This window comes from Culex pipiens, chromosome 2 (genome assembly GCF_016801865.2).
Source record: "Culex pipiens pallens isolate TS chromosome 2, TS_CPP_V2, whole genome shotgun sequence".
Taxonomy (NCBI): Eukaryota; Metazoa; Arthropoda; class Insecta; order Diptera; family Culicidae; genus Culex; species Culex pipiens.
In genome coordinates, this window is record NC_068938.1 from 123,797,879 (window position 1) to 123,820,393 (window position 22,515).

The 22,515-nt window shown below is 39.8% G+C and overlaps 1 protein-coding gene across 10 annotated transcripts in view; it reads right to left on the minus strand.

The window, feature by feature from the left end:
- LOC120416662 (small conductance calcium-activated potassium channel protein) overlaps positions 1–22,515 on the minus strand; it is a 441,654-nt gene that overhangs the window by 113,205 nt on the left and 305,934 nt on the right. For all 10 annotated transcript variants that reach the window (XR_008212046.1, XR_008212047.1, XM_052707820.1 and 7 more), the window contains 2 exons: positions 4,145–4,281; positions 3,534–3,762 (listed from right to left, as the gene is read on the minus strand). Coding sequence is in view for 8 of the 10 variants with exons in the window: in XM_052707820.1 (XP_052563780.1) it covers positions 3,534–3,762; positions 4,145–4,281 (366 nt within the window). In the remaining 2 variants the exon portion in view is untranslated. The remainder of the gene's footprint in view (positions 1–3,533; positions 3,763–4,144; positions 4,282–22,515) is intronic.

Below are 22,515 nucleotides of genomic sequence, written 5' to 3' on the forward strand. Positions count from 1 at the left end.
ATCAAACATTTATGAATTACTTTTCAAGGGAGCGTCCATAACCAAAGCCACTTATATGGCAGACGTGTATCCAGTAGACACACCTTTCCCCCAAATATGAGCCTAATTGGTTGAAACTACGACTTGTGAGAGCCATTTTATCATTGTTCCCCGTGTCTCATTGATGACTACTCTACCCTATCTACAATCCCTTAGAATAGTTAGATACTTAACCCTCTACAACCCAACAAAAATTAATATTTCAACCAATTTTTGATCTTTAAAAATCATTGGAAAGAAGAAATCTTAAAATTTTAGTAAATTTATGGGTTGGAAGTTTTACTTGTTTGATGCCAATGTTTAAAAAATGTCATTCTTTCAGGGGTCAATTTTCGCTGCGTTTTTTACTAAAATTTCCTATATTTTAAGTAAAAAGAAGTATGCAGTAATTTTTCTAGTGTCCCAGACTATGTCTCTACGCACTGTTTTACAATTTAAATGATAATGGTGCCATTCTATAGCAGAAAATGTGAATAACAAGAAAAAAATGAAAAGTGACTCTAAAAACATAACAAAATTAGATAGGCAAAATGTAATGATAAAAGGTGGTAGTATAGGCCAAATACCACCAAAAACAAACAAACTAAACAAGATAAATGAAAATTAAAATACTACAAATGAAACAAGAATAACATAAAACAAGAGAAGTAAAGTACAAACTTGTTTCTTCTTTTACAACCACTAGATCATTTTGTACATTTTTGGGCCTTTCTTGACAATTGTAAGCTTGTCAAAATGAACATATTGTCCTTGAAAAACGAAGTTTGGTCAATTCTATCAAAAGTTATGGGCAAAAAACGATTTTAAAATGCTCATTTTCAAATCAAGATTAAATGAGTTACACAAAAAAGACTTCCGAGATATTTTCAGCAAATGTACTCTAGAATGTGTACTTTCAGATGCTTTTAAGAGCGATGTCAAACTCCACCACCTTTTTGAGTTATTCACATTTCAAAATGGCGTCTTTTTCGTCGTATTTTGGCTATAACTTTCGTTTAAAAGGTCCGATTTTCGCTCTCTTGAAAGATAAATGTATGTTTTGATAAGCTCAAATGTCTAGAAGACACCAACTCGCTACGACTTAAGCCTGAGTTGATAAATTCAAAAACCTCATTTTTTCATATGGAAAAAAAAATCATAAAGACCTCAACCTAAATTACAGAAATGGCTCTAGAAACATCCCGTTTTGAGATAGAACTATTCCCTACAACTTTTCTAAAGACATCGCTATCAATTTTGTCACGCTAGATTTCGGCAATGGTCGATGACAGGCAAGCCATTATGACAGGCGCAAAATTTTGCGTTTGCGTCCACGCCGAACGGACAATCTTGTTCATAGCTTCAGAATTGGTACGTTGTTTAGACAAAATACGTAGCTTACGGCAGTTATTTACAATCAACTTAGAAAACTTGCTATGCAGTTGTTTGTTTACCTTTGATATCGATACTTCAACATACCGTAAATTTAGAAATTTTCTAAGCCACCAATTTGCTTACTTTTCTACTGTAGAAGTACAAATTTCTGATTGTAGATAGGCAATAAGCCGAAAATGCACGTGCAACGAGATGACACAACCACGATGATATCGAGTCGGAACAAGATTCTGCATGGATGACAAGTGACACAAAATGATCTGTTCACAGTTGCCAGAGTACCAAGTTATGATTACAAATGTTTACGGCAGTCGAGCTCGTACTCAACTCGTACTTGTGTCAACACCTTCTGACCGGAAATATCTTTGCCCTTTGTCGCACTTACATCAATTAGATTAGATTGAAACTTCTTTCATATTGTCGCCGTCGATCTAACTTGTCGAATAATGGTCAATCAAACAAAACGTGTTTGTTATTGCTTACATTGCGTGCTTTCGTTTTTGTTTATTCAAGGTCATACATTAAAACACGTTTTTCTCGGAACGTTGAAATGGTGGGTGCGACAAGATAGAACGACGAAGTCGATATGAAACGTGACAAAAATGCACAGAGTTTTTTTTTCGGTTTTCATTGAATATCTCAGAATTGAAATCGATTTTAGGTGATCTGTGAAGGTTAAAAGGAGAGGCATTGAGAGCTGCACAAAATGGCGTTCTAAACTCAATTTGGCCCAAATTGCACGTACGACAAGAAAGCATGGCATCGATGAATTGTCACTTTTTTATCTTCACAGACCCCGAAAATACGATTCATTCCTTAGATATTCTTCAAAAACTGTAAAAAACCCCGTGCACTGTTGTCACTCTTCAATTAAATGTTGTTCCGATTCAGCATGCTGTCTTACCCAGACCGCAAGTGCGACAACTTGCCAAAGGGTATTTAATTCGAGGCCGTTTTGTCACAAATGCATGCACGGCTAGTAAATTCCGCCAAACTTTGGGAAATTTTACAGAATGGTTATCCACAGAAAACGTGTTCGTTATTGTTTGCATTGCGTGTTCTACTTTTTATTTATTCGAAGAAAAAACTTTAAAACGCGTTTTTTTCGGAACGTCGAAATTTCATGATTACTGATCAAGTAAAGCATTGTTGGAATTCGAGCGAGAAGAAGGAAAGCATTTCTCGCTCGCGAACGAGGGAGAGAACTTGTAGTACTTTTCTCTTCTCGCTCGCGCTCGCATTTTCGTTCGCGTTCTCGCTCTCGCCGCGAGCGCTCGCGAGCGCCTCGTGCTAGCCGTTTGCCCCAAGCTAGCAATTTGTCTATCAGGCTTATGAATACGAACCAGGCGATGGTATAGAGGTGTAACTTCAATCGCTGTGTTGTTTTTTGTTCGTTTCTAAAACGTTCAACTTCTCGCGAACGGGCAATTCTGGCTCGCGAGAAAGCCCGTTCGCGAGCGGAGGAGAGCACGGGCAATCGGTGAGTTTCTCTCGGCAGCTCGAGACTCGCGGCGAGAACTCGAGGGAGAGAAAATTTTCTCGCGAGAGCGCGATAATACCAACACTGAAGTAAAGTAAAAAAAAGTAAATCTTTCCCAGTTCCTGAGGGGAACACCCTTGAAGAGTATCGGGGCCGGCATTTACAAAGCGGATTCAGTGGCAGTTTCATTCTCGACTTAATGTTAACATGTTAAGGTTAATGTTAACATTCCATAGGTCGCCTCCCTGAGGTGTCGTGATAAGGTCCAGTTTGTGACGATACACTACCTTCCCTTTACTAAGCAATCGATTCCAGAAGGGAAAAGATCACCAATTGTGTTGGTCCGAGCCGGGATTTGAACCCCGATCTACCGCTTACGATGCGGAAGCGTTACCACTGGGCTACGTGGCTCGGTCTACTGATCAGCACCAGCCTAATTTTTGGGAGTTGTATTAAGCATACTTTGAGCAAGTTCGTTGGTTGGCTCAGGTTATTTCGGATGGCTTAAATATATATTGTACTGAGCGATTCTCTTCAACTCGACAACGAACCTTGAGACAGGGTATCATTGTCGAGCTGTAAACTCGTTAACGCTCATATAATTAATAAAACTGCTCTCTCACTGTTGTTTTAGACTCACCTTAGTATATACACCGGCGCTACTCAGCTCGTTCTCTATCACCATCACAATAATGCCGAACATGCCCATGACGAGGGCGTAATCACTGATGCGCTTCCGCTTCTCGAACAGCGCTTTCCGTCGCCCGAGCCGGTAGCCGACATTCGGTTTTTGCTTCGTGCCGGGGCCACCCTGGATCGTGCCGGGACCTTTACAGACGCCGCCACCCAGGCCTCGCTCCTCCATGTACCTTTGTGATAACATTCATTAATGTTGGTATTGCGCCGGGGGATGGGTGGGAAGAACAAGAAGAAGAACGGGAAGAACAATAGCCGGGAGAAGGAGCGGGAGTTTGTGAGGGCTTTTTTTTGCTTGGTTGGTTGGTTTTTGCTCGGGGTTCACAACGATAACGACAACACAAAGTTAGTTCAGTTCTGATCGGGGTTTCACGACACTTTTGTTTTTCTTTGCTGGGAAGGATGCACAACACTTTTGGAAGGACACTTGTTTAGTTTAGTTTTTTTGTTGCTTTTTTGAGGTTAGGTGGCACACACATAGATAGAGAGAGGAACACAGAAACACACACACGGACCGAGCTTAGTGTTTTAGTGGGGAAGGGCAAGGATAATTACCTGGGATACTCTGAGTGTACGCCCACAAGCGCGATACCGGCTTCTTCTGTGCATGCAGCCGATACTGATTCCCGGTTTCCGGCGCACGGTGTTTTCATCGATCCGGGAATCGACAGTGTGGAGACGGGCTTTCGGAGCTGCCGGATTAGAGGGTGAGAAAAAGAAAGAGAGAGAGAAAACGTCGTTTATTAGAACCATTTATCAACGAACCAGGCGGTTGGCATTGAACGATAACTTAAGATGTTGTGGAAGCTATAGAAGGGAAAGTCTGTGTACGACACCATTTTTTTTTGCTGGAAATTTGAGGTGAAATGGACCATTTGAAGTGATGTCACCTCTTCAGAAGATACAGTCATTCCAAATGGTTTTCGTATCTTCTGAAATTATCAGTTTATCTTGTGTGAAATAAATAACCCTCAAAATCATAAAATAACCAAACTTCTTCAAATGGTCCATCATACCCCGGAGTGCCCAAATCGGAGGGAGGGAGTTCTACAACAAAGCTGTGTGTGGTTGCTGTCTAGAGCGGGGCAAGCAAGCAAACGAACTAAGCAACGAGCAACTAGCATGAACTAAATATGCAGACAAACGATGTCGAAGCCCAAAATCCTTCGCGCGGGAGATTAGTGCGCAGAGTTTATCAATTTTCCGAAGGATTTGGGCGCTCATTTTATGTTCACAAATTTTTGGAAGCATTTCAATAGTAACAATGTAACGCAAAGCTAAGGGCAAAATATTCATGATGGGGAGACATTTTCCGATAAGTTCAGATTTTTTGATATTAGAAATATGTGAATTCGCTAAAATTTTTGGTAGCTTTATATTCATAAATAAATTGTGTTTTATGTTATCTTAAATCATAATGAAAAAATAATCCAATTGTGACCTATTCTAACCTCCCACAATTTTAAATTTGTTTTACTTCTGAGCTTTAAAATACTTCCTTTTTTAACCTTGATCGAAAAACCACACTGGCCTCTATTTTTAATTAAACAAGGATTATCCCTTGTTTTATCATTCTTCTTTTTCTCAACCCATCGCCATGCTCACAGTACACTGCGCCGTTAATTAACGTCAACAAGTTAACCTTCACTTGCCAACTTTATCCAATAACCGACTGTTGTGCACGGTTGTGGCAGCTCAGCACTTTTTAGCTTGACTTAGTTTACAACCACCGACTCTTCTTTTGCTTTTTTTGCCGGCAAATTGGAAACCGTGAATTTACTCTTCCATCCAGCCCTAAGATGTGTCCTTCGCTCTCTAATCCACGTGAGCTTAAGATCGTCACCCATACAACATTCTCTCTCTCTCTTTTGTGGAAACTTGGCTTGGAAAATTCCACAACAGAGCGTCAGTGTTGTGTGGAGGAAAAGTAAGACAGTGTAGCAAACCGAGATGAGGGACGAATAAAAAAGGCAAACACATTGTCGTAATGAAAAGAACGGCTTTTGTTTCACGTTTGTGTGGGTGTGGATGTGGGTGTGTGCCATCGTGACGGGCTTAGTGGCTGCTGCGGAATTCATTGTGTGTCTGTGCCGCCTTTTTTCATTCATTTTTATGCTTCTTTATTTGGGCGAAGAAAGATTTCGCTATTCGGGGAAAATGAACTTGATGTTGCCGGGCCTGGTAGTACTTCTTTATTTTTATTTTTCGTTGAAAAGAAGTAGCTTAAATCAAAGGATTTAATTGTTTCAACTAATTTCTGTTCATGTTGTGTCGATTAAAAATACAGCTTAAAATATGGAAGATCTCACTAAAATGCTTCAAACATAGTGAGCAATTCTCTACCAAAACCGGAAATGGATTTTATTTGTATTTTTTTATTTGGCTCAAACTTTGTGGGGGCCTTCCCTATGACCAAATATGCTATTTTGTGTCATTGGTTCACCCATACAAGTCTCCATACAATTTTGGCAGCTGTCCATACAAAAATGGTATGTAAATATTCAAACAGCTGTAACTTTTCAGTGAATTTTCTGATCAATTTGGTGTCTTCGGCAAAGTTGTAGGTATTGTTGAGGACTTTTGAGAAAAAAATAGGTACACGGAAAAAAAAAATTGCAGATTTTTTTTCTCAACTTTTTTAACACTAAAACTCAATTTTCAAAATACGTATTTTTTGATTTTCGAGATTTTTTGATATGTTTTAGGGGATAAAAATTCGAAACTTTTGAGCCATAGAAAAACATGGTCAAAAAATCTGCCGCCGAGTGAAAATAGTGATTTTTGGAAAAAATCGAAGTTTTATGCAAAAACAAGTTTGACATTACTTTTTAATGCAAAATTGAATTTGCAATCGAAAAGTACTTTACAGGGCGTAATATTCAATATTTGGCCCTTTTAAATTGTTAGTCTTGATTTAAAAAATTTCAAAATATTTTTTTCGAAAAGATCGGAAAATTTCACGAATGTTTCATATACAGTGGACTCTCTGGCTGTCGATCTTCTCGATATCAATATTGCTCCAGCTGTCAATAAATTTTTCAGTCCCTTCAAATAGATTGCTTTGATTTTCCGTTCTATAATTTGATAACTCCCGCTCTCGACGGTCCCTTCAATATCGACAACGAGAGAGTCCACTGTATTAACATTGAAAATCGGACCATTAATTGCTGAGATATCGTCATCAGAAAAAGGTGGGTTGTTTTGGTGAGATTTAGAAAACTTCAATTTTCGTGTTTCTTTTTCTTAAAGCGGCTCTATCTCAGCAACCCGAGGTCCAATCTTCAATGTCTCTTAGACAATTTTATAGCAAATTTTCTGAACTTTTTAGAAATGGTCACTCATGGTCACTATTTTTAAAAATTGAAAAACTGCAAATATTTCGCTAAAATCAAACTTTCGGTGGCTATATCTTGAAAACGGAGCCCTTTATCAAAAAATCTGTAAAGTACTTTTCGATTATTGCAAATTCAATTTTGCATTAAAAAGTAATGTCAAACTTGTTTTTGCATGAAACTTCAATTTTTTCCAAAAATCACTATTTTTTTCAAAAAATCATAACTCGGCGGCAGATTTTTTGACCATGTTTCTCTATGGCTCAAAAGTTGCGGATTTTTGTCCCCTAAAACATATCAAAAAATCTCGAAAATCAAAAAATAAGTATTTTGGGAAATTGAGTTTTATTGAAAAAAAAGTTGATAAAAAAATTTTTTTTCCGTGTACCTATTTTTTTCTCAAAAGTCCTCAACATTACCTACAACTTTGCCGAAGACACCAAATTGATCAGAAAATTCACTCAAAAGTTACAGCTGTTTGAATAAATACATACCATTTTTGTATGGACAACTGCCAAAATTGTATGGAGACTTGTATGGGTGAACCAATGACACAAAATAGCATATTTGGTCATAGGGAAGGCCCCACAAAGTTTGAGTCAAATAAAAAAATACAAAAAATAAAAATCGGCCGATTTCGTAGAGAGTTGCTCTAGTACTTAATGCAACAAGTTGTAAAAAGAAGGTTATTCCAGCATGTGTCATACATTCACCAACATGCTTTACCGAGTTGGATAAATAAGATGAGTGCTAAAAACAATTTTGCAACATTATCATTTTCGAATTGTCTTATACCATTGTCGAGTTGTCTTGTCGCACGTGCATTTGGGCCAAATTGAGTTAAGAACGCCATTTTGTGCAGCTCTCTATGCCTCACGTTTTGACCTTCCCAGATCCCCAAAATTCGATTTAAATCCTGAGATATTCAACAAAAATAAAAAAAAACTCCGTGCATTCTTGTCACTCTTAATATTAGAGAAGTTTCAATTTTGTCGTGCTATGTTGACACACCTGAAAATGGCTGTAAGAGCGACAACTGGCCTAAGAGATTTAAGGTCAAAACGCGTTTGACACACGTACGAGCCCGACTATCGTAAACATTTGTATTTATAACTCGGGACACCGGCGACCAAATTCAAACTTCAGGACAATAAACAGAATGGTCAACCATACAAAACATGTTTGTTATTGTTTAACACTGGAACGCCCAACGCATGTCCAACTTACACGGACGCCCAAGCCTCCCAAAAAAGTTGGAACGGTAACTTCAACTCGCTGGTTCTCGGGCATAACTCAACCAATCGGGACGATTCTTGTTTCCAGGGATTTGTAAGAATGTCTAGATGATCCTAAAATTTTGCAGAACTTGATTTGAACAAATCTGTTATTTCTGCGACCGAAAACATCGTTCCAACTTTTTCAAAAAGACTGCCTCCGCGGAATTTTTGGCGATTTTTTTTTTACACGCGAAAAAAAAAGTTGGAACGATGTTTTTGATCGCAAAAATTACAGATTTGATCAAATTGAGTTCTGCAAAGTTCTAGGATCATCTAGACATCCTAACAAATCACTGGAAAAAAGAATCATCTTGATTGGGTGAGTTATGCCCGAGAACTAGCGAGTTGAAGTTACCGTTCCAACTTTTTTGGAGCCTTGGGCGTTGGAATGTTAAACTGCGTCGTCTATTTTTATGTTTATTCATGGTTAAAAATTAAAACGCGTTTTTCTCGTGCGTTTAGCGATGTGCGACAAGATAACAAGGCAACGTTTTGAAGTTTTCCATTGTAATAACAAATCATGGGTAACAAATATAGTGTTTTTTCAAGCAAATCTATTTGTGTGTTTCTTTCAAAACTTTCTTGTTATCAACCAAAGCAACCCAATTGAACATGTTCCCAAGAAAGACTGATCAAGAAACCCCTTCTAACTACACGCCATCAAACCCAAACGACCCGCCTAATGACATTCCTCGGTGCTATCTGATCCCTCTAATCCTGCACTTTGCAAACAACAGTTACGGTTCATATCCTTCGACAACCCCGGACAGGACCGGGGTCCATCAGCGAAGGCTTACCGAACGTCGCGCGTGTCGTTGTCTATTTGCCTTTCACGAAGATATGAAACCAGCTAAACTAAACATGAACTAAACACGAACAAAACATACCCCCTCCTCCCCCACAGTTCTTAGTCTTTGGCTTAAATGACCACTTCTAGTTAGCTTGCCCAAAGAAGAACATCGTCCTGCCACGAATAAAAAAGTACAAGACGACACAAAAAAAATGACTTCATCAACCCTCGAAGAGCTCGCTCGCTCGCTGTTGGCTTCGTCGTCGTTGTCATTGTTTGCCTAACCAAATTTGATGATCTCGAGCGTAAAATGCAACCAAAGCCCAGCTAGTAGTACTACTACAGCTCATCGTTGGAAGCTCGGGGTTTTTCCTGAACGCCCCCGCCGGAAACACTCCCTCCCCTCAGAAACCGCCATTAAAGCTCCCAAAGCTTCCCGTTCTGTACGATGCCACGACGACCACCAGAAGAGCCAAAAAACCGAGCGGCACAGATTGTCTCTGATTTCTGGCCGGACCCCGAAACCTCAGCAGATTGGCACGCAGAAGGAGGAGGAGGTTCGGGAGGATCACATGTCGTTGCCGTTGAGGTATCTTACCGCATTTTTTTCGTTAAGGTGTCATTTTATGGCTCTAGATTGACTCTGATACCTAAACTAGATTCATCTGCATGAGTCAAAGCAGTGGCGCCACAAGCTAAATTAGCGGAATTAAGTCGAACTACGCAACTGTCAGTCGCTTTCCCAAAAGATGCCCTTAGTAGAAAGGAAATCCAACAGAGTACTCTGAATAATACAAAATTACTTGTGCCAAGCAAGCATAATGGCAACGCTGACCAGCTGAAGCGGAAACGGGATATCATGATGATAGAGGGCTCATGCAGGCCTCCCCAAAAAAAGATGCTTGTTGTGTGTATGCGATGTTATTGAATTTCAACCACTCAGCGGAATCATCCTTCAACTATATTCACCGTAAGTTCGTTTGGCAAAGTTCCACCGACATTCCAGCAGATCCCGCATAAGACGAGTGGCTTATTGGTATTTCTACTCTTCTTTTGCACAACCGTATGCTGGATGACTGTTTGGCTGGCCGGATTGTCTTTGGAAAATCCGAAACCAGTTGGTGAGAAAATCATGTGCAACACCACCAATTTGTGGTTTCGATTTGCAGTTTACGGATGCGGCTCAAGTTACTGGGGTGTAATGGTTTTAAAATTTTGATTTGTTTTTATGAAACATCACGTTTCCAATTCTGCAGGTGTGGCTTATTCGAATAAAGGCTGAAAATTTGGTTTTCGTTTTATCTTCACCCAAAGTTAAAGAACGAGGGGAAAGTACTCACAAAGAACCGTGAGGAAAGTGCTATATTGCGAGAGTATAGTCCTCTCGCGTGTTCATTCGTTCATTGGAACAGTTCATCCTATTAAGTGGACACATGACCGCCACTTAGTCACCAAACCTTGGTGGTCCATACGGCAAAGGCACGGTTCAATATACCAAAGGTCTTGGGTTCGAGTCTTGGTACCGGTACTTTTTTTTATGGATGAACTTTTTTTGAAGATGAACCCATGAGTAAAGTACTCTCGGTAATTTCTGGATTTATCCTCTCAGACCGCACACAGTACCATTTTACTACCGAATCTTTATTCTCTCGTATGCCGATGTCCAGTTCTGGGTGTTGCTTTTTTAATTTTTACATTCAAAATTCGAGTATGAATTGGTTAATGTCGACGAGGTTTTGAATCATTTTCCAATATTCTTTGCACAAACATTAATCATTACTTAGTAAATTTTAGTAGACACAAAGTGCTAAACTTTCGAGTTATAGTGCAAAACAGACGTATTTTTCCAAAAAGTTTTGAATTGTTGAAAAAATTGTGATTATTGGAAAGTATCAAAAATTCACCCAATTCAAAAAGTATTTTTGCGATTTTTTGATAAAATGCACCATTTTTAAAGTTAAGCTGTTCTCGGGTTAATATTTTCAGAAAAAAAAATTCTTTTTTCATTTTTTTGATGGGGTTCATCCTCGTTTATCTCTGAAATAGTATGCCGAAAAACTGTGAAAGTTCTCTCCACTCAAAGTTAAAGTCCATGCGGATAGACCTTCCGAAAAGAAACATGAGGAAAGTATTATTTGAGGAGAGTAAAAACCTCTTGTGTAACAATAACAACAAATCGTGTTCATTCGTTCAGTGCATCCCATTGAGTGGCTTATATGAAAAATGACCACCACTTTATCATCGAAGCGTTCCGGCAAAGGCGCAGTTCAATATGCCGAAGGTCTCGGGTTCGAGTCTCGGTATCGAATAAAAATTACGAAAAACTTTTAATTTGAACCTTTCCGTTTGGCACAAAATTGTTGATATCTTGGATACTTTTGATCCATTTTTTAATGTTAAGAATGAATGTTTAGTGTTCGAATCATTTGAAATAAATAAATATTTTTTTTGCACATTTTTTTAAATCTGCTCTAAAATAAACAAAGCTTCATCCAGATTACAAAACTAAATGAGTAGTCGAATAGCATAAACGTAAAGAACTGGCCTAATTCAAAGGGTGTTAGAGTTTACAGGTAAAGAGGAGAACGAATTTAATAACAACAAGAAAATGTTACAAAAAAACCTTCGAAGTAACCCTTACTGTTTCGCAATCTTAAAATTTTCTACTTTCGCTGCATTGTTAACGATGTATCCCTTCGGCACTGAGGTGCTTAAGTTAAGTCCTGAAAATTCGCAATGCCTTTGCTCCCATTTTTGTAGGCCACCCCAAGGCATTGCGTAAATCTAATTTTCTAACCGAAATTAAGAGCCTACGAATCGGTCCCTTGGCACGGTCGATCGCACCCTGAACAAAATAATCAAATAATTAGAAATTTTCTTACTGCTTTCTTTTCAACACGAACCCAAATGCCACTGGGATTATTATGTGCGGCAGCACAACTCAAGTCCTTGTTTGGCAAATGGTCAATAAAACTGTGTTTCTAATCATTCGCTTGAGAGGTAGGGATGTTCAAAACGCAGGAAAATATTCTAATTTCGGTACTAAATTAAATAGGTCAAGGCCAAGCTCGTCTTTCTTTAAGACGCTTAAATTCGATTACTCCAGCAAGACCTCGCACCGCTGACGGAAGTTATCACCTCTGGGGGTGATGATCCGCGAAACGAAAAACCGCGGAAACCGTCGAAATAAAGCCCCAGACCCCAATCTTTTTGGTTCTGCCTCCGGATTAATTTTTCGCCGTTCAGCAAACATTAGAACCAGCCGGCAAAAAGTGAACGCATTTCGCAATTATCATAAAATTTGATTATCTTTGCGGCAGGATCCACCCTCTTGCGCGCCATTTCCGGTAGCCTTGGAGCGGAAGAACGTTTTCCTCGCACAAAAAAATAATAAGTGCGTCGATGCAAACAGCGACGAAGAAGGTTAATTTATTGTTGCTTACACAGCGATTTGTTTAAATTAGGGATGAACAACGCCATCGCGCGGGCTGCGACAGATAATTAAATCAGCATCAAAGCCCGGGGTGTTGAAATAAAACGATGGCGATTATCGGAACTTGCCGATCAGCGCCGCCGGCGGCAGACGGAGGAACATGACAAATGGGGTCATTTTGGGGGGGAGTTTAGGCAAATTTGGAGATGATTTTGGGTCGGAATAACCTTTTTGGTGTGAACAGCTTGAACTTTGAGAAGTTATTGGAATTACATGATAATTAATGTAATTAGTCGTTCTACACTAGAAGAAAATATTTAAAATAATAATTTGACCACAGCTTCCAAAAACCGACAAAGGAGAATGGGCGAATGTGGTCCAAGGATGTACACGAACGGGACCAGCTTTTTTCGAAAGATCTCGCCGAGACATGAAAAAAAGTCTTCTGGACCAACTCTCTAAACCCCGGGGTTCAAAAGTTACATGCTGTTGAAGTTTGAGCATTTTGAGTAAAAATATACAAAAAATCGGATTTTTGCTATTTCTAAAATCATTCATAAAATCTCTGTTTCATTATGGATTTCGATTTTCTTGACTTCATTCGACGCGTATCAGCAAAAACTATGAATTCTGATATATCTTAGCATGATTGAAACATGATTTCACTTGTTTTTATCCGATTGAGCCGTTTGTGCAAGAGGCATTCCATAGAAACAAGTCGAAACATCAAGGTTTTGAAAACGGATCCGACCCAAACTGCTTCATTGAGTATGAAAAGCTTCAGTGCAATGTGTTGTTACAACATTTATTGGGATGGTCTGAGTCATCCGAGAACTCCTTGGAGTTAAGACCGGTGAGTCTACCGCCGTAACAAACAAGATGTCGGCGGTTTTTGACCACTGATCATACCCGCATAGCTTCAGTGGGGTCTAGCTCATTTCCCCGAATGACATTTCCCCGAATGCCATTTCCCCGAAAATCATTTCCCCTAATTGGCCACATCCCCGAATACCACTTCCCCTAATCAGCCACATCCCCGAATGCCATTTCCCCGAATATCATTTCCCCTAATCGGCTATATCCCCGAATGCCATTTCCCCTAATCGGCCATTTCCCCGAATGCCGTTTCCCCGAAATGACACTTACGCCAATTGCCGTTTATTTAAGTTTAAAATTACTCGAATTTGCATATCCCCTAATCATCATTTTCGCTAAAGCCTTTTTCCATGACTAACAGTTATTTTCTTTCTCAATTTTACCGAACAAACAGCTTTTTCGGGTATGCTGATGATCTCACTGTTGATTAAATGTTGTAAATTGGGTAGTAAAGCCCTTTGTCAATTTTTATGAACAACGGTAAAAAACACGATTGAAAACCATTTCTGATAACTTTTTTTTATTCATTTTTATGCAAAAAAAAGTTTTTGACAAGACAACATTTTTCCGATGGATCAACTATGCCCCCCCTGGATCGAGCTGTCAAGTAGGAGCTTTTCTGCCAAGAAGGGCCGTGAAGTGTATTTTTAGAAATTGAATTAAAAATCCCTTTTAAATCCTTTGCGGTCGTACAAAGGGTCATTGTACTTAGTAAAGCTTATTTTTCTTGTGAACAATAATATCACAAATTTAAGCTTAATTTTAGGACCCAATTACTAGATTTTTTGTTGTTCAATTAACATTTGTATTCAACCGCATGATTAAATGTTGTTTTTGAGAAATTTGCAAGGAATTTTTTTTTTCGAATTTTGTTCAAGAACGCACAAATCGAACAAATAGGTACATAAGGCTGGTATAAATTTTTGTTGATTATACTTTTCGCCAAATCCCAAACCAGCAATGCGAATAAAATGATCAGTGTGAACGGGGTTCTGTACTACGAAAATCGCACGGTTTGTTTTCTGAATCATAAAAAATAACAAAATTTCTATTGCATTATTATTATCATGTCTATAAGAAAAAGGTATTTGTTTTGAGAATGTATAAAAAATAGTCTGTAACAATATTCATTGTATTTGAATGAATAGTACCAAACCTTACAACACCCCTTCCCCCCTAAAATGCTACGTCTGTTCTGAGTGAAGCCAAAAAGAAAGTTGATCATTCAAGGCCAATACGAACCTTTCAAGAAATATTATATGTAGTTTGATGTGATAAAAATTGCCATCATTTTTTTCTTACACAGTCGACTCTCTGGTCTATCGATGAATTCTTCAGTCCCTGTTTGCTTTAAAAATCTCTTCCGGTTGTCAATAATTTCAGTTTTCATGGCTTGCATAGACATTTTTCTTGGCGAAACGAAGCTTTAAAGGGTGTTTGACATTAGTTTGGTTTTGTTTGATGGACGTTGCCATGATTCTCTCCCATAGCTGGGTATCAAGAAAAAAATATTTTCAATCGAGTCTTCATTTTGCATCGTTCTGTAATCTGATGATTCTCTTCCTCGACGGTCCCTTGGATATTGACAAGCAGAGAGTCGACTGTAAAATGCTATTTCCCCGAACGCGGTCAAGCCGAAATGCCCGGTGCCCAGGAGCGCGCGCGCTCCGGGGCACCGGGCATTTCGGCTTGACCGCGTTCGGGGAAATGGCGTTCAGGGAAATGACTATTCAGGGAAATGACTATTCAGGGATATGACTAATCGGGTAAATGGCATTCGGGATTGTGGCCCATTCGGGAAAATGGCATTCGGGAATGTGGACGATTAGGGGAAATGGGAAATTCGGGTAAATGGAATTCGGGGAAATGACTATTAGGGGAAGTGTCTTTTCGGGGAAGTGGCATTCGGGGAAATGTCCCTTCGGTAATATGGGTTTCGGGAAAATGTCATAGATTCCTTCAGTGAGTGTGGTAGACTACTTTGCTAATGTGTTAGGATGTCCTGGGTCATCCAAGGACTCCCTGGAGTTATGATCTGAGGAGCTACAGCCATAACAAGCAAGAGGTCGACTGTTTTTGACCCCGGAACATACCCGCATAGCTTCAGTCAGTATGGTAGACTGCTTTGTTAATGTGTTGGGATGTCTTTGGTCATCCTAGGACTCCCTGGAGTTATGATCTGTAGGTCTACGGCTGTTACAAGGACTCCCTGGACTGGTCCAGAACATCCCAACATAACAGCAATACAGTCTGCCATACTCACTGAATCTTTGCGGTTATGATGCGCGGTTAAAAATCGCCGACCTGTTTCTTGTTACAGTGACCCAAATATCTTAACTCCAGGGAGTCCTAGGATGACCAAAGACATGGTATGGTAGACTGCTTTGTTAATGTGTTGGGATGTCTTTGGTCATCCTAGGACTCCCTGGAGTTATGATCTGTAGGTCTACGGCTGTTACAAGGACTCCCTGGACTGGTCCAGAACATCCCAACATAACAGCAATACAGTCTGCCATACTCACTGAATCTTTGCGGTTATGATGCGCGGTTAAAAATCGCCGACCTGTTTCTTGTTACAGTGACCCAAATATCTTAACTCCAGGGAGTCCTAGGATGACCAAAGACATCTTAACACATTAACAAAGCAGTCTACCATACTGACTGAAGCTATGCGGGTATGTTCCGGGGTCAAAAACCGTCGACCTCTTGCTTGTTACGGCTGTAGCTCCACAGATCATAACACCAGGAAGTCCTTGGATGACCCAGGACATCCTAACATATTAGCAAAGTAGTCTACCACACCCACTGAAGCTATGCGGGTATGTTCCGTTGTCAAAACCGGTCGACATTTTGCTTGTTACGGTAGTAGACCCACAGATCTTAACTCCAGGGAGTCCTAGGAGAACCCAGGACACTCCAACACATCAGCATAGTAGTCTACCATACTCACTGAAGCCATGCGGGTATGATCAGTGGTCAAAAACCGCCGACATCTTGCTTGTTACGGCGGTAGACTCGCCGGTCTTAACTCCAAGGAGTTCTCGGATGACTCAGACCATCCCAATAAATGTTGTAACAACACATTGCACTGAAGCTTTTCATACTCAATGAAGCAGTCTGGGTCGGATCCGGTTTCAATACCTTGAAGTTTCGACTTTTTTCTATGGGATGCCTCTTGCACAAACGGTTCAAACGGATAAAAACAAGAGAAATCATGTTTCAATCATGCTAAGACATATTAGAACTCATAGTTATTGCTGATACGCGTCGAATGAAGTCAAGATGAGCAAAATCCATAATAAAATGGAGATTTTATAAATGATTTTAGAATTAGCAAAAATACGATTTTTTGTACATTTTTACCCAAAATGCTCAAACTTCAACAACATGTAACTTTTGAACCCCGGGGTTTAGAGAGTTGGTCCGGAAGACTTTTTTTCATGTCTCGGCGAGATCTTTCGAAAAAAGTTGGTCCCGTTCGTGTACATCCTTGGACCAGCTCCCATACAAATTTGCCCATTCTCCTTTCAAGTTTTTTTGGAGTACTGCCGAGAATTTCCCTTATCCATTTAAAATGTAGCATCAACACACTTGATTTTTTCCTCCAATTATCAATTCCTAGATAATCTATACTAGAAAATCATCACATTTACATGACGAGGTCCAGACCACAATCAGTGCGCCTTGCGATCCTAATTTAATTCCATAAATGAAAACGAATCAAGCCCTCAACAGAGTTGGCTCGTGAAAATACTTAAGAAACTAATCAAAGTTTAATTTCCAAGTAATTTTCCCTCCTTGCCATTGTCACACTCTCTTGGCTTACGACGGCTGTGTGAAGTGGATGAATGCTTGGAAATGGCTTGGAGTCTGTTTTCGCAAAATTTAAATCGTAACAGTAATGTTTGGAACAGTAAAACGGCTGAAACATTCAGAAAGAATTGAAATAAATTATGAAATAATTTTACTATTGTAAACAAAACAATTGTTTACAGGCTAGACTTGATCTGTGTGTGGGTCTCGTGGCGCAGGGGTAGCGGCTTCGGCTGCCGATCCCGATGTTGCTATGAGACGCGGGTTCGATTCCCGCCTTATCCACTGAGCTTCTATCGGATGGTGAAGTAAAACGTCGGTCCCGGTTTCTCCTGTCTCGTCAGAGGCGCTGGAGCAGAAATCCCACGTTAGAGGAAGGCCATGCCCCGGGGGGCGTAGTGCCAATAGTTTCGTTTTTTTTTTTGATCTGTGTACTGCATTTTCCCCGGCAGAAACAATTAGGTTCCCACTTGCGACCAACCCTTATGCCAGGAGTAGCAAAATCACCCAGTAAAAAATATTGAAATATGAGATTTAAGAAAATATCACAAATTTTTATTATTTCAAAATGAAATTTAACCTCAAAAGGTGTGTTTACGTAAAATGAAGGAAAGTTTCACGAAAAAGATGTCAATTTAACATTTTACTGTGTGCAGCATTGCATTGGCAACGTGGCAAGGTGGTATAATCATATTAAAAGTTGCAGCTCTCAGAAGTTATTTCTGGAAGCTGCTGGCTTGCTGGGATTGAACGCGGGAACTCTTGAACTTTGTTGCACCGCCACAACCCGCGGCTAATTAGCTGTCTTGAGGGTTAGGTTAAGCTAAGGGATGGCACGACAAGAATGGGTGCTGGGATCTAATGTGATTTTTCGTTTAAGATAATTTTACCTTCATTAATGCAACAATTGGGTGGCAGTCGATGTGATTAGAGGAATTAAGGGGTTGCAACGGGGGTTGATAAACATGGTGCCAGTGAGTGGTAGCAAATTTAAAGAATGCAAGTCAAGTTATTTTCTTAGTTTAGTCAAATTAATAGAAAAGTTTACTTGAAGGATAGAAGTCAACACTTCATTGCACTGTGACAAGAAGTTTATAATTTTTTGGTTATATTATATTTTCACTGGGCCTAAAAAGCCTTATTTCGTGCACGAGAGAAGAAAGACAAATATTTTTTTACTATTTCTTGCTTATTGAGCGTTGAAAGTATTCTCTGTGATGAAAATCTTCCACCGCTGACAACAAATTAAAATTTAATTTTAAATAGTGTCAACTGAGCTTGACTTGCTGAGTTTGCGTTTGACAGCAATAGTCATCCAAGCAAGCAGTAATTCTTCAGGTGAAAGATTTTTTTTCTAATGGTCCGCAGTTTCTAACCACCGCTCCCATCTTAATGTCAACGTGGTTTGTGGATGCCCCCTAAGTAATATTTTAGAGATTTTACAAAGGTTTTACATGCCCTTATAAAACCAAAAATATGATTTTTTCATAAACTTCTTTATATTAGGTCCTTTTCGATGGTGAGACCAAATCGGCTTTTGTAATAACATTATTCTTCTGCAAAATTAATTACCAAATTAATAATTACAGAGGATTTTTATGATCCTGGGCTACCGTAGAAAAAAATAAAATAGAAAAAGAGTTTGCTGCCTGTACTTGTAAATGGTTACACGCAGAAAAATATTTTTCAAATTCAGCTTGAACGAGATTTGATTCAACAAAACATTGATAAAATCAACATAATGTTGGGTTGAATCATACCTTCTTATTTCTATAAAAGCATTTTATTGTTAAGAAAAACTTGCCTTGACGTTTATAAAAAATCAACCTTCGTGGAACTACAACCTTAAGCCCGCTGCGTGAAGTGCGGTGAACCACACCTCTCTGAGGCGTGTGCACTGCCGTGCACGGCGGACCTGGGGGACAAGGCAGAGTAAACCAAGGCGCGCATCAAGTGCGCCAACTGTGGAGGTAACCATACCAGCAACTACCGTGGATGCATCGCGCGATAGTTCTACCTCGATGAGCAGGAAAAGAGGAAGAAGAAAGAAATTCTGGCTAAAGGAAAAATTTAGTTCGAATCCAGGAGTCAAGTCGAAAGTGAATTCAAATCATGAACAAATGAAAGCTACATTCGTTTCCAGTAGGATCCAAATAGAAATATCAATTTGACAATCAGTGGGGTCAATTCACCATAATAGTTTCACTGAATCTGGAGTCAAAGAAGCTAACAAGAATCTTTTTTGTGTCTAATTGTCCCCATTGAATTCAAATCAGAACTGGATTAACCTTTCCCATTCAGCTCAAGATTTATTCCCAACATAATTGATACCATTCCGCGCACAATCAACGATAATTGATTCCAGAGGTGGTCCTTAAAAGGTTCATCGAACTGAATCCGCTCTATGTGTCTAGAACTGCTTATATTGTATCCTGTCATCGGGGCACAATTGTCGATAAATCTTCGTTCGCCCACCACTACCACCATCCGGCGAAGAAAAAAAGGGCCCATAAAACCGAGTAACAGAGCCTAAAGGAAAAATCCCGTTCGGAACGGATGAGAGATTGGTTGGCCCGAAGCTCTCTACCCTGACGTCAATCAATGTCGGGGACGGCTCCCTCAAACATGTTGTTGTTTTTTTTTCTTCCTCTATATTTCCTCAAGAAGTTGGGGTAAGACATCATTTGTCCAAACGGCAGCAATCAACAATGATGGGCGCTGCTTAATAGTGATTCGACGAAAATAAGTTCCCGTCCCCTTTCTTTTCTTGTGGCGCCTGCACTGACCACCACTCCCAAAGCTGCCCAAAGTTTCAAGATAGTACATTCCGGCGCATCAACAAGCTTCGAGATAGTGGTGTTGACGACGCACAATCTGGGTTGAACGGCCCCTCCGAAAGTGGTGGCGGCCAAAATTGGATCCAACTTGGCACTGTTCCACCCTTCGGTGTTCGGATTGTGAGGGGGGACAATAAACAACATAAGTGATCACCAGTCGGTGATGCCGTACATTGTTGTTTTCCTCCTCAACACCATCCAGCCCCGGATTCCGCGTCTCTTTCTTTGGTGAGCGATAGGAGGGCTAAAAGGAACAAGATAAGGCCCACCCACTTTAGTACGGGGAGTGAGCATAAATTTGGGCGCAGTCACCATATCGTGGGCTTTATCAAGCAACCTTTAGCTTGTAAGTTTAAGTTTTGAGATTTCTTCTTTTTCTTGTTGAGGGAAAACAACGTTTGAATTTTAAAATGCAAACCTCTTTTTACACATAAGCTTCCATCCACCCCGGGATTCGAACTGACGACCTTTGGATTGTGAGTCCAACTGCCTACCAGCAACTCCACCGAGGTAGGACCCATGTAGACGACTCTTACACCTGGATTGGGCTAACTACCTAGCCCTCTAGGTTAAACCGGGCCAACATTTACTTTCCCATCCGACGGAAGGCGTGATCAGACAAATCTCGTCTCGAAAAATGCCACCGGGACCGTCTGGGATCGAACCCTAGCCGACTGGGTGAGAGGCAACCACGCTTACCCCTACACCACGGTTCCCGACAGCAAATCTAAACCGATATGTTGAACAAAAAAATCTCAATTAATAATTACTTTCTATGCCAACCACGAACCGTTGTTGGTTGGGTCACATTCAATTTATTCTTCAAAGGAACCAACGTCGCCACCAGAAACCGCCATCCTAATCGAATACCTCGAGATCGATAAAACCCCTTCCCTCCTTCCAGTTTAGTGCGGTGGGCTCGCCCCGGAAATTCAAACAAGCGATTTAAATTCAATTTGTGTGTTTTACAGCATGAGAGGGCAGCTTATCTTGTCCTAATACAGTTTTTTTTTCCTTCTCCTCTACTATATACGATCTGCCTCCTTACTTGGGCTAAAACAAACAAGAAGAGCTTTCACGAAGAAGTGAAAACCACCCAACCTTTGGAAAATGAAATACTGATCCTGCCAACCACCAGAGACAGACGGCCTGGCCGCCGACGACCAAGATGCCAGGGAAAATTCCTTCACGGCACTGGACGAGGGTGAAATATGTAAAAAAAAGAGGAGACGTCGTATAAATTTTATTGCAAGATGCCACCCTCGAAGGAAGGAACTGTAGGAGCGAAGCTTTTACTCACGCTCTGGCGAAGCTTTGGCTGGTGGCTCCAGAAGCTTATCTCTATGCCGATTTTTCTTATTCTATCTCGACCACTCTTTTTCTAAGTGATTGTTCATATTGAAAAGATGTGAAAACTGTAAGCTTTGAAATGGAATCATTCATATATTCGATCCCATCAGGATCGATGGTTCTTTCTTCCAATCCACCAACCCCATCGATCCAGCTGGCAACCGTGGTGGAAGGATTGAGCTTTTAAACTATTTGCACTAAGATAATCCACTTTGCTCCCCGCTGGATGCAGCTTTTAAGAGGATTCTGGCAGCAGCACCACACTTCACTGATCCATTATTGGTCTGACTGCAGCAGCTGCTGCTGCTTCTGGCTGAATGGTATTGGATGGAAAGTGTCACAAATTGTTCCAAAGAGCTTTCTTTCCGTTTCAAATTGAGTTTTACGAGCTAGTTTTTGTTCTGCGAGGAGAGAAGCTGCGCAGTGATGGAATGGAATTAAGACTTTGGTTTAAAAAAGTTTAGAGGAGGGATGGGGATTACGAAGCTTTCAAAAGTTTTTCAAAAAAAAATCCTCACAGCAAAATATTCATGCATTCATCACTGAAATGGAGCATGGTATAAAGTCAAGTCGAACATATTAGTTTTCCTTTCAAATGTTTGTAAAACTAAATTGTTGCTTACCTCGTTGACATTCTTTCGAAAATTAACTTCGCAAGACGATCTCTAAGTGCACTTAACTTGGCACTTAAACAAAAAAAAAACATAAACTGCCAAATCCTCTGACAAACAAAAATAAAGGACCCCCTGGCTCAATTCCTTGGGCAAATTTAATTGCCAATTCAGTGCCAATCGTTTAATTGAGTTAAATTTTTGAAAAAAAAAATTGGAAAGGCATAATTTACGTTTTTTACGGTAGCTACAATATTGTCGAAGAGTGCAAAGCGATCCGAGTTGATTTTGAAAAGTTTTCAGCGATTATTAGCAAAAAAAATCTTTAACGTTATATACAAAAAAAAAAAAACTTTTCATGTATTTTCAATTCAATTCAGTTTTTATTTGGTAAATAATCATTTCACAATTTTCTTTGCAATTAAACCTAATAGAGATTTGGAGGTCCTTTCAGCTATGTGTTGATAATTTTGTCTTTCGACATAATTGGTTATTCTAAAGGCTAATCACAAGTAGGAAAAAGTTCAAGAAAAAAACTTACAAAATTGCTATAGAAAGGGGATAGTTAGAGGAAAACTTAAAGCTAGATCACAGAATGATTTTGTCT